Source organism: Barbus barbus (assembly GCF_936440315.1).
Source record: "Barbus barbus genome assembly, chromosome: 33".
Classification (NCBI taxonomy): Eukaryota; Metazoa; Chordata; class Actinopteri; order Cypriniformes; family Cyprinidae; genus Barbus; species Barbus barbus.
In genome coordinates this window covers 21,895,400-21,909,120 of record NC_136761.1, presented here as the reverse complement: position 1 = coordinate 21,909,120, position 13,721 = coordinate 21,895,400, and the positions used below count along the sequence as shown (strand labels likewise).

Below are 13,721 nucleotides of genomic sequence, written 5' to 3'. Positions count from 1 at the left end.
TAAAGAAATAATCACAAAATATTTACATTTTAATAGTAAATCCCCATTATTTGCCAAAAATTTAAATGTTTAACTTTCATTAATTAAAATATAAATTAAATCAATGTTTTATGCCTTCATCTGATAACCAGTAAAATTTAAATACACAACACAGAATTTCTGAGGGGGAAAAAAACATTTCATAAGGCTACTGTAAGAATAAATAGAAATTGTTTGTATGCATTCAAATAATTAGACATACCAAACATAAGGTGAGAAAAAATAACAAAACATAAGGTGAGAAAAAATAAAACATATCATACGGCCCTAAAGATGTCATTTTTGTTACACTTTTAATAAATTAATGTTAAATTGTATAAGTTTCATGATTTTCATTAATTAGACATGCTTTTTGATTAATACAATTTAATTTGACCATTAAAAGGGAGTCCAGAAAAAATTAAAACGGAAAAAAACGGGGTTTCACGATGCCGGCTCAACAAGGTTCTATACATATCTACGTATACGTTAGCAGGTCACACCGCACTCGTCTGAGGCGTGTTTCGTCTGTACACATACAGCGCAGGGACGGATTACGAACCGGGCCAGCGGGGCCGCTGCCCAGGGGCCCTAGGGGTGCAGGGGGCCCGTGGGGCCCCTAGCCCAAAACAATTTGCAACGCTTATCAACAATGTATTTTCGTTTGTCTATTTTAGAGGGCCTACATTCTTTGATCCTCTGCCTACAAGGGCCCCTGACCCTATAGGGAGGGCATTTGGCTGCCAAGGGCCCTTGAATTGTGGTGGTGCTGGTGGGGGGGGGTCGGTGCTTTCAGGGGGCCCCCGGCCCTGCTATAGGAACTTTAAAGGGAAATGGGTGCATGGGAGCCTACTTTTAGAAGGCCCTCTTAGGCCCTCCTATTATAGTCCTGGCTTCTGGCTACCAGGGGGTCCTAGGGAGGATGGGGGCTTTTAGAGGGCCCTCTGATTATGAGGGCCCTACTAGGAGGCCCTAGGGAGGAGGGTGTAGTGTACCTTTAGAGGGCCATCTGATTACAAGGGCCCCTACCATGGGGCCCCTGGCTTCTGGGGGGAGGGGAGGGGGGCTTGTTAACAGCCTTACAGAAGGCCCTCTGACTAGGGAGCGGTAGCATGGTGGGATGGAGGCGGTTAACCTGCCCGCTGAGTGGCCCCCAGACCAGTGTAGCAGTGTAAGAGTTTGACCAGTGTAATCACTCCCAGGGCTGTAGTGGAGGCTAAACGCAAGTAAACACGGTTTACCCACCTCTGAAATTTCAGAATTAGAGTTTACCCACTTCACAATTGATCTAAATGCACATCATAGTATAGTTTATGCACAAAATGTGATCACAGAATTCGTAGTTCACCCACCTCTTATTTTACCACTACACCCCTGATCACTCCGTTCTGTACGGGGATATGGTACACAGGTGGATTCTGGCATGGTTGAGCTGGACACGGTACACATGTAGTGTGATCACTAACCGTGCCCCAATATGGCTCTCACTGTACGTTCACACCAGGAGAGACCAAAGCGAACACGTCGCCAAGGCCGTTGAAGAAGCTTCGTTGTTGAATTTGCTTTATTCACTTTGTTCGCTCATTGGGATGTTTGATTTAGCCTGTTACCGTGGGGCGTTGGTAAATCTATATATTAGAATTGGTTTTCACCGAACCGCGTCATAACTCATTACATAAGGTTAACTGACTTTTAACTTCTCTTTTTAGCTCTGGTCGCCCACTTCGCTTCGCTGCCAGTGAATTTGCTTTGTTCGGCCAATTCGCCGACTCTCCATAGAGAAATAATGACTTTCGTCGCTCTGGTCTCTTCTGATGTGAATGTACGTGACATCAATAATGACACTCCAAATAATAAATATTTGAATTAATTTGAGAAAGTTGGTGTTAATAACAGTTTTTTTCACATTGAAGAACTTGCAATGCGTAAATCATGGGGAGAGACCTATCTTTTCCCATGGTAATAACCTGGCTGCTGAATAGAAATGGGATGATTAACAAAAGTGCTTTGATTTAGAGCATGAATTGTATGACATTCAAACTGCATGATCAGTTTGCATTGTTGATTAAAACTGGACAAGTTCTAATATTTTCTGACTTCTGTCTGATGGTTATTTCACTCGATGCTAGAACAGCAGACAGCATGCTGTAGTAGACAGTTGCTACCAGTGGGGATTTCTTTAAGACTGCAAGGGAAGCTCGGCTTCCCCTATAATGTCAAAAAATTTATGGTCAAACATGTACTATTGTGTTAACATTTTATTGATTAAAAATGCGTTAGAACACGTTCATCTCAGAGACGAGTTCGTTCAGAATCAGCTACATATAGCAGGTGACTCGATTTCCTTCTCATATATTCCCGTAGCATCAATGTATTTGCCTGTTGAAGCCTAGCATCCATTGACTTCAATGGGGCTGCTTTGAACAGTTTTTTTCAGTGCTTCGAAACTAGACGCTCATTGGATAAATGCTGCGATTATGTCCCGCCCCCGGACGCTCAGCGTCTCTGGGGGTGAATGGAGGAGTGGGCGGGGCTGGACTCCGGGCTTCTGCGTGATGATTGGAGGGTTTGTCGAAAGACTGCATCTCCTTTTGATTGACAGCGATTGTGTCCTATAAGAAGTCGCTGATGCTGAAGCTATTCGAGCCAGTGTTGCCAATTTAGCGACTTTTCAGACCACCCTAGCGACCTTTTTCCCCAAAAGTGACTAGCGACAAATCTAGCGACTTCTTTGACAAACCTTAGCGAGTCTCTGTGATCGCTGGTACTGCCGCAACGGCGCGAGGTCAGCGCGCACGCACCTCTTTCTCTGTTCAGTGAGCGGCTGAGAGGAGCAGCGCGTTCAGTTCAAATAGATATTATGTTGCTTCTCTAATTTTACATGCAAATATAGCCGAAATCACAGCACAGGAATTGTCTTGTCTTATCTTGTATGTATTATTTGATTTAATCAGACGACGGCTCGATTATAAATTAGTATTTTTGTGCATAGGCCTACTAACTTCTTGGAAGGGAGAGCTGGTTATGTATTCTTAAAGGGCTGCGTTTCAGTCACTAGTTCATATTTATCCCGTTGACTGACAACATAAACAGTAAAATGTATAAAGGAAAACAGTTTTATTGAGAATTTGGCTGCATTAAAATACAGTATGAGCACAGAGAGACAAACAAATGTAAAAGGTAATATGACGCGATGACGTAATGAATATGCTAATTAGCGCATGGCGTCATCTGACGACATTTAGCGACTTTTCAAACTGGCTTTAGCTACTTTCCATCGAAAGAAGCTGGCAACACTGATTCGAGCTCAGTCCCATAGTACGCCGCACTAGTTTGGACCCACAAGTGGCATGATGACGTAACAACTAGCCATCCCAGACAATGCTGGCGTTTTTTTTTTTTTTTTTTTTTTTTTAAGGGGGGGGGCCCTCGCGAACGTTTTGCCCAGGGGCCCACACAACCCATAATCCGTCCCTGATACAGCGTGACCTGCTAACATAGAGGCCAGCATACAGACAGAGAATCCGGAAGGCACTGCTTGTGAACTCATGAACGCGCTAGCAGGAAGTGTCATGGAGGAGAAGAAAAAGTTGAATAAAGTCGATTCTTTTCTTTGTGCACAAAAAGTGTTCTCATCGCGTCATAAAACTGAGATTGAACCACTGATGGCAGATGTACTATTTTGACGATGTCTTTCATACTTTTCTGGGCCTTGACAGTGTTAATTACTTGGCAGTCAATGGGACAGTCACAAGCCTCCCGGTTTTCATCCAAAATCTCTTCAATTGTGTTCTGAAGACGAATTAAGCTTTTACAGGTTCGAAACAACATGGGGTTAAGTGATTAATGAAAAAAAAATTAATTTTCAGGTGGAGTAACCCTTTAAAGCAACAGAAGGCTTTCAGAAAAGTGTCTTAAAGACAACATCTCAAATCCTTACATCTAAAAGAAAATATATAAGCACACTACAAAATGATTACTTTAAATTCTATAGTGCAAAAGATTGCATGCGAGCAATAGAGAACTCTCTCCAGCTAACATGTCGGAGGGACAATAGAACCATGGCTTTAATTTAGGTACTATCATGTCTCCTCCTTTGCATGGTGCATCTTTGGATAAACTAATCAGTTTGACTGCACTGTGGCTTTCATCCCAGAGAGAGAAAAAGAGGGGGAGGGGCCGAGGAAGGAGTGATGGGAAAGAGGGAGTCGGTCTAGCTACCGTTTAACATTGGATATTTGCATCAAAATGCTGACATGTCGAAAAAATCTGCATCTCAGCTCTTGTGGCTCTGATGCCATTATCTTTTACTATACATTCAGCATCACTGACTGTAATTACCGTTCAATTAATTACAGCAAATTGTGTTTGAAGGGACAGAGAAAAAGCTAGCTCTGTCGAAGAGCGTAACAGCAAAAGGAAACTAATGTGCGCTACGGCGCACCCAGGTTGCTGAGGCGGCAACGGTTTGAGCTGCAGGGCCACAGCTCCGCTCACAGGCACCGGTGAGCTGAGTAAAGATTAATTTCCCTCCCTGCAGCGGACTGATGGGAAAGCTCCAGGGTGGGCTCATCTGGTTCTCATCAGAGCCCGTTATTTAACTGGGAACTCCATGTGTGTGTGTGTGTGCATCAAGGCTGGGTAATGGGTCCTTTTGCTTTTGCTGGTAGAAGTGGAAAGTCTCTTTTTTGTCTGCAGAAGCAAATGTACCAAAAACCACTAACTCGTACTTTTTGTTTCCCTTTCACACACTTTCATTATTCTCTACACACTGCAGCGCGAGCACTCTTGGGGTAATGCCGGTAGCTAGGGCACAACACAGGGAATCTCAGGATGAGGCTTTATAAATATATGGATGACAGGAATGCATTTCAAGTCCACAAGCCTTGGTGACAATATATAGCTGGGAAGGGAGGAACGCTGTGAAGAGAATTTTAAAAACGAGCCACATAAATTATTTAAAGTGACAAACTGAGAATTCAGTCTTGCTTTTAGAGATAGACCCGGACGCTCCTTGATCTCCAGCTGTGGCAATCAGCCTCTGAAAGCCTGTCTATTATACATGGAAGGTAACGGAGGGATACAACAGGTAGATCTGCACATGCACTTCCATTGCCTTGTCTGCTTTCTGCACAGTTTTCTCTCACCCATCCTGATTCTGATGGGATGTAGGGTTCAGCCTTGTGTGGCTGGCTGCGTTTTCATTATGGGGAGCCGAAGTGCAATGAGAGAGAGAGAGCGCAAGAAAAAGAGGGAGAGGGAAAGAAGTAGTAGTAGTCAGCATAAGCATTTCTGTCTGCCAGCCAGTTCGGGAGGGACAAGACAAATGGCAGCAAAACGGAGCAGGACTCTAATCGATATGTGGCTCTCCTGATGAAACAAGGCCAATAAATCACTGGTCCAGGCAGGTCAATGTGGGCCCCTCACCCCTCCGCCACTTACCCCGAAAAGCCCGTCACACCATCAACATGGTTATCATCGGTATAACTACCCCTGCAACAGGTGGTCAGTGACGATTAGGGGCTGTTTGTGATGGAGCTTAAAATTACAGCTGAGGAGCATTTCTAGGCGGTCAAAACAAATGGAGCCAGATCTTCTTCCTGTAATGCTATAAGATGGTGAGGGTACATGGTCAATGGTCTAACACAAAGAGCAGCTTACACAGAATACAGGGACAAGGCTAGTGCTAATCTGTTTTGAATAGATGGTGAATTGCATTTTCAAAGCATGAGCTGTGCTGTAAAAGAATAAAAACCCAAATAACTGTTCATAATTGTTAAGCACTTCCCATTATAATATACAGCGAGGCTGGACTTAACAGGGTTTGATGCACTCGCTGGTTACCAGTTGTCACTAAAATGTTAGTAGTTGGTGCCAATTCCAGTGAAAATTCAGTTCTCAAAACCAACTGTAATACTAGAGAGCAAAACCAATGTGCTATTGAATAATTACTTTAACATGTATATTTTAATACAAATATTAACACATTTTAAAAGTAAAGGCTTTAAAATGGTAAAAGTATTACTCAGAATTTCAAGCAACATGCAAGTATAAAGTATTCCACTTAACATTCAGAATTTGGGGTGAAAAAGTAATTAAATATAAAATATAAATGCTTAAATAATTTGCATTTACTGCATGATTATTAAATGTAATTAAATATATTTACATAAATCTATACTGATTCAGTGCTGTCAGCAGTTGGACTGAAAAGCAGCCTAGTTACAATAAATGAGCCACTCTCTTTTTTAGGTCAAGGCTTGTTTCACAATCTTTCAAGAAAACTGCATATATTCTTTTAGGTACACATACTGACAGTTCACAGCATTCACACTGAGCACATAAGCAGAGCTTCACAGCAGCAATAGTTTCAGCACTGAGCGTAATTCTTCAACATGTAATATTCTGCTTCTATGAAGTACGTAAAAACGTAAAATAAAGGAGTTAACTACTTATGTACGCTACTATTCAAAGGTTTTAGGTATGTAAGACGTAATGCTTTTTAAAGAAGTCACACCCCACAGTATGCTACTGGAGGAAAATGTGACTCAGAATCTTTTTTTTTTATTAGTGTAAATACGTTCACACTCTAGATGAAGAGGTGTAAAACAGAATCTAAAAAGCTTATTAAAGTTATCTTGAAGAGCTGTAATGATCCCACTTCCTAGCTAGCATGGTAGTTCATTTTCAAATTACATAGTGTCTTAAGCTATATTTGAAACTGCAAGACCTTATGCACAGATTCAAAGGCAACACATATCTGACTTTCACCAGTTTACATTAACTTGAGACACAACCGACTGGGTTTACGTTTACACCTCGTAAAGATGGGCATTTGACAGATCACACACACACACAGCTGCAGTGCCTGGGGAGCGAGCAATCCTCACAGAGCACATGTGCACACACACACACACACACACACGCATGAGTGTTGGGTGAGCTGTCTGACTGCTGCTGCTTTCCAACAAACCTGCACACCGGGTTCCCTGAGGCCGGCGGCTTCTGTTTATGATGTTCTCCTGCACCACCCGGACACCCAAAAACATCCTTTGTAAGCACAGCCAGACGGCCGACTGATTAGCAGCTAGGACACTCCACAGTGGAGGCAGCGGAGTGGAGCAGGACGGAGTGGCCCTTGCGTGACAGTACGCCTGACTACTCGGACAAAGCACGGACAAGACAGCCAATCACGAGGGGTACTGAAAGCCCTTTCTTGGTTCAAATCTCAGCACTGTTGAAAACAATACCATAGAGACTCATGCAAATTATCTCAGCAGTTGCTTACAGTGATGGGACGTCCTTAAAATCTGAGGTACTCTAAACTACCTGTCTTGTAAACAGAGGAGAAAGCTGGTGCATGATTAACATGCAAGCTTTCAATATGCCAGAGTTCTGTGGGACTTGTGCCAGAAATAGTGCTGAGGGACACTGGTTAGTTTTAAAATCAGCATGAAATGAAAATTCACAATATATTTTGTAAATGACTGTTATAGATCTTATTGGTAACATCATCCATGTATAGGCTTTTTTTTTTTTTTTTTACAAAATGTCATAACTCAATCTTCCAATGAAAATATCTTCTTGGTTATGTATGCCAGTCGCCAGTCTACTCCCATCATTTAGTCTGCTTTAACTTCACCCCTTTCTTACAAGCTTACATTCATTTGAAAGCAACATCTACATCTCAAAATCAAATGGATAGAACCAACTCCTCAACCTATTTTTTTTTTTCTTGATAACCATTTTCACTCAGATGTACGTCACAATAGGGAAGAAAAGATCTGTCACTACTTCCGTTGGCAAACAGTAATACAATACAACTTGAAAAAAGATGTAACTTGATGGGAAGTGTAGCCTGATGGGTCACCAGAGTTTGAATCCAGGTTCAGGTTATATCCTAATTTCCCTGTAGCACATATTCTCTCCCCCACCCTTTTCATGTTGTTTCCTGTTGTTGCCGCTGCAACAACAACAACAAAAAATCAAATAAAAAGAAAAAGATGGTTGAAAGAAAAGACAAACATCCCACAGATGTTTCACAATATCATAAAATCTGTTTAAAAAATTATTACAGATGATGAAAAACTACAGAGAGGAGAGAAAAAGGACCCTCGCACATCAAACATTTGCAGTGTTCTTTGGGTAAGCCATGGTTAATAACATCTGCACAGCTCCATCTTCAGATCTCCTCAGGGGTTTGCTTCAAAGAGGCAAAGTCTTTCCTAAGAGAGCATCATATGCACCAAAGGAAACTCTGACTTCACCTTTAACTGGTGAAGAGGAAGGACCTGCGATAAATCCTCAGAGAGAAGTGAAAGCGCAACATAGAGAAATCCAGTCAGATAGGCTCTGACGTACAGTAATGTGTCAACAGCTACTCTGAAGTCTAACTAAACCAAATCAACTCTGACTGAAAAACAGTGCAGTGGAATGCAACAACATGCCCTGTGTGAACGGTGCCTAAAACGGGATTAATTTAAAGACCTAGCTTCTCAGAGAAGGTTTATCAGATCAAGAGGTCACGGTATAGCTACTTGATTAGTTGCAATCGTGATCTAGGAAGCCTCCTTTTATGCAAACTACTAATAATTGTAGGTAAATTTACCTTATGAACAGAATTAAGAGGTAAACCTAGACCAATGTCTGGTTTATGCAAATAGTACTAGACTAAGTAAGTGAGGATGTGGTTTGCTCACACTGACCCAGAAATTAAAAAAAATTAAGAATAATATATTAAGCAAACTGATGTGTTTAATTTCATACAATCAACACATTACAAGACAATCTAATACAGCCATATTAAAGGCACAGTGGTGTAATGATTTATTCTCCCTGATGTTGTTCCAAACCTGAATTGAAATGCTCTCTTCCATGTAAACTTTCACTGCTCATTTTTTTCTTCATACAATGATAGGATCAGTTATCATTCTTTACCTCCTTTTGTGTTCCACAGAAGGAGGGCAGTCATGCAGGTTCCAAATGGCATGAGGGTGAGGAAATCAATGTTTATTTTGGGATGAACTATCCCCTTTAAGGATATGGAGAGCGTAGTGAATTCATTTGTAAGGGTTAATGAGGGAGAAATTTGATTACAAGTATTCCCACCACAGCCTAAAACAGCTAAGACTAACAACAGGCTTCATCTTAAACCCAACATTAGACCTCAAGAGCTCCTCCAGCACTGCCCGGATGCTCTGCAATTATGTGGAAAGAGCAGAATTACTGCATCATGTGCCCAAATAAAGTTTGCGACAGCAACGAAGGGCATTAGGAAATTAATTATTGGATTCAAGCACAACACTTAAAGGGCTTAGCTTGCAAGACTGAGCAGTATTATTTGATTAGCGCCATCAGGAATACAGCTAAACTATAAAAAATTGGCAGGACACATCTGAACGAGCTGCCTAAAACGACTATCTTCACCACAGCAGTGTCTCAAACCCTGCCTGTCCTCCTAACACTAGGTAGCCAGCTCACAAGCGTTTCAAACAACCGTCAACTTCCCAAAAAAACACATTTTATCACGGCTGCTATAAAGCCCATAAACTCATGTTTTGAATCGCTAATGTGCGTGGCACGACTCGCTTAGCAACAGCTGGCCAGAATTAACAGGAAGTTGACTGCATACCTCAACTAATTACAGCTTTGGTTGTGTTGAGAAACTCGGAGCTTTCTGCTGGGTGGACCCTAGTTTTTAAATAAACGCTCCACTTATGCAGTATTTGAGATATATCGTCGACATGCGCCCTGTCAGACTCAGGCTGATCATTACTTGATTAGCTACATCTTCTTTAAAGTAACGCGTAGAGTGTCATACATACCAATCGGTTGAGCCTCCTCCGTAACATCTTTAATTCTTCTGTCTTCTTTGGGATCTGAAGACACTGTCGAGCAGCTGTTCCTTTTGTTGCAGCCAACTACAGGCTAGTTGAGCTTGATGATGAGTAAGTTTGCATGTATGACGGCAAAATGCGCCCTATTTAGCTATCTACTTTCTAACCTGTTTCCCCGAGCTATATGCAATGCGGCGGTGAAGCTACATCGTTTCCATATTAATTGAATCCTGTCCTCTCTAACCATTCGCATTCTCCTTTTTGGATACTTTGCGCGGCGCTAGTCTCGGGAGCTCCCCGCGCGCGGGGTTGATACACTCAGCGGCATCCTGTACTCTGTGTGCCTTGTTGCTGAGCCTCCAAATAATTCACCGCATTCGCCTCCCCGCGGTTAACGCACTGCACGCGAGGGGAAAAAGTGATGGCGATCTCTTGATGGTGCGGATTTCCACTCGTGTGCCGCCGCCCCCTCCTCTCGTTCAGATTCCTGTCAAACACATTTTACTCTCCTAACGCTACAGCCACTACGACAACAAGCCCCGCCCCTTGGTGCCGTCATCACATGCCGCAGGTTTCTGGGAAATGTATTTTTGGTTGGGCACGATTCTTTTTTTTTTTTTTTTGCATTTCTCAAAACTTGTTCAGTTTAAATTAACGTCGTGAACATATTTTATTTGTAATGTTTATGTAATTGTCATTATAAGGTTAAGGGGAGACACTGCAGGTGAATAGGGTAAAAAAAAAATGACATAGTTATGGCCTTACCTAGCTGATTGATTACACTGATAATTGCAAAAAAAATTTGTATTACAAGTTTTCTAAAATGTTAGGTTTAAATATGCAAATTATGCATTATTCAATTAAATATATGCGCTAGTAATTTGCATACATTTCTTGTACAAAAATCTGAACACTGGATGAAGTCATTTTCTAAATTTTCTTTTCATTTTTTTTTTTTTTTTTGACATATTGGAGTCAAAAGTTTTTACAGAGGAAATTTTGTGTATCTCATTTTTTCACTCCATAATTTAGAAAACACTATATTTTCACAATTTTGGGGGGGATTTAAAATGTTGTATATGATCAAGCAAATTATATATGTACAAATCCGTCTGTAAAAACAGACAGGAATAAAAATGTAAAGTTTGGTGTGTGTGTAAGTGCTACTGAAGCGGAGATTTATGGCTCAGTGTAGGAGAAAAAACTCATTTTAAGAAAACAGCCTTTAAAAATATGTATTGTAATTGAATTCTATTGACACAAATATATAAAGTGCTATAAAAGAAACACTTAACAGTGTATTTTGGATGTTTTCTTTCTACTAGTCTGAACAAACACTTTATGAAAAACCAAAAAGCCCAAAATCTCAAAACTGACAGGTGCATGAAAAAAACTGTTGTCTCCCCTTAAAAGGAAATACTCTGTTTTATTTATACTGAGATGTTTTTGTATTTCTTTATTTGGCAGTATATCATGTGACAAAGCATGGAAATTCCAGAATACATTTTTTTTATATAAATTTTACCAAAAGTGGCCTATTGACCCCTCACTCCTTTACTCACGCTGTAAGCCAATTGATAGGTTTTGTTAGAGCACCACCATGTGGTTCATATTTAGATTACAAGCACGTTATATACAGCGTTTACCCAACAAAAAAGGCACATTTAGTAGTAAATAGCAGCACATTTGCACATTCATAATTCTGTCTATTGGTATATTCCTCTATAATTTTATCATATAGTTATTATTCGTTCATTTATTTGTCTTTTGCTCTGCACTGGAATCTGATTTCTGATTTCTGATTCTGGTTCAGCGAGACTGATTCTTAGTCTATCTATAGATTTAATTTAATTTAATTTTAAGAGAACATGTGTAACCAGCTGTAGTTTTTCAGCTGATGATTCTTCAGTCCTCTTCTAAGTTACAGGGATACTGAATTTCTTAGAGTTCTAAATTATTATTTGGTTTATGCACAAACAGCCCAGTCACTAAACAGCAGGAATAAAACATTAAGGCTATCCAATAACTTTTTCCTTTTACCATTGGGGCTCACATTGTGATTCATCATCTGCAGAGAAAAACTCAGAATACACACATAATGATAGACTTAACGGCATCATAGTGAAGATATTTCACTGGAATTTGATTATGGTCTTCATTGCATTTTATGTTTCTGTTTTGTGTTTTAATTCTTTATGTATTTATTCACATTCAATGTCAGTTCATGTATTAATACAACTGTATTTTACTGTACTTGCTTTGTCAATAAAAAAATAAAAGTACCCAAAAGACACAGCTTGCACATATTGTTTTATACAAAACCCTAATATAGGCTAGATAATATAAGACCTGGCACATAGAGGGGGGAAAACAATATTAATAAATTATTTTGTATTATTTTTCTAAACTGATATAAAATAAACCATTATTTAAAGCAAACCATTAAAAGCATGTAAACAATATATAAAATATTTAATACAATCATCTGAATAACAATATATTTTTTATATAAGGTTATATTTAGCACCAAAAAGTGTTTTGCTGTTCTTACAAGCCGAGGAACCCATTTCTGGTACCGTTTAAAACCATTTTTCTTAAAAGTGAACAAACCGCAATTTGGCTACATCACAAACATGCATTCATTTACGCAAGCAATACATGCATCTCAATGTCATATACTTAAAAAATACCTGTTTTTATTGTGACCTTTAATAGGCTGATTGTCCAAAAACATGCACACACATTCATTCGTTAATGGCAGCTGATAATGCATAATAAGCAACCAATTCAGCTTTTAATTGTTTTTAATTATTTTAATAATTTTAATTTAATTTCCATGATTTGCTACTTTGTCATCAGTGGAAAATGATATTAGGGCATTGGTTCACAGCCTTTGTTACTCTAAGGTCTTCCATGATCAAATTCATTATTCAAAGAGCTTGTGATATTTCCTGATCTGAAATTATTATTAAAAAAATAAGAACTTGCTAGTACAAACGTAAGAGAAGATACTAATTTTTGACAGTTGGACAGTTTTGTTGTTGTTGTAACATGGGGAAAAAATGCTCAGCAGTTCATGTAAATCTCATAATGTTCTCCATAATAAGAAATATGTTTCACATGTTATATGCTATACTGGTCATCCGTCCAGGGTGTCCCCACAGTCTATGGCCCCAGACGCTGGGATGGGCCTCAACATCCCCACAGCTCTACAGAGGACACGCGTTTTGGAGAATATATGGATGTTACATGTTGCATGATGGATGTTCCTTGAAAGTTTATTGAGGTCCCCTAGTGGGCCACAGCATACTGTATACAGCTGACAACCAATGCACAAGTGAAATCACCTTCTCATTCTAATGCATTAATGGACAGTGATCTGTGTAATGCAGGTTGAGTAATTAACATCCTCATTTGTAAGTCGCTTTTAATAAAAGCATCTGCTAAATTAATAAATGCAAATGTATTATTGTTTGCCTGTTTTATGAAAGAGAAAGTTGTACATTTTAAATGAGTTCACTCACTAAAAGTGACGTTTAATAGTACAGTTACATATAGATGGACAAAGTTAACACACATATATACATTTTTTTCAGTATATTTTAAGTTTGTTTTGATGGACTTTTCTAGTTGGTAATATTTTCTTTTATATATGACAGTGATGTAAGGTAAAAAAAATAGTAATAATTACAATCAATTAAAAATATATAATATATAAACACTGCACCATTTACAATAAGCATGAAAGTGTGTTATTTTGGTATCACTGAGATACTAGACTATTACAGTTTTTATTCATTAATATTTTGAGTTCATTTATAGTTTTCATTTTAATTTTATTTAATGTTTCTTAAATTTTGCTGTGTT

The 13,721-nt window shown here is 39.5% G+C and overlaps 1 protein-coding gene across 4 annotated transcripts in view; it reads right to left on the bottom strand.

Annotated features, from left to right (window-relative positions):
• The window catches only part of LOC306853669 (phospholipid-transporting ATPase 11C-like), a 76,199-nt gene extending 65,794 nt beyond the window's left edge, over positions 1-10,405 (bottom strand). For all 4 annotated transcript variants that reach the window (XM_079391244.1, XM_079391245.1, XM_079391242.1 and 1 more), the window contains exon 1: positions 9,843-10,405. In XM_079391244.1, the coding sequence (XP_079247370.1) occupies positions 9,843-9,869 (27 nt within the window). In that variant the 5' untranslated portion in view covers positions 9,870-10,405. The remainder of the gene's footprint in view (positions 1-9,842) is intronic.
• Between the last annotated feature and the right edge of the window lie 3,316 nt (positions 10,406-13,721).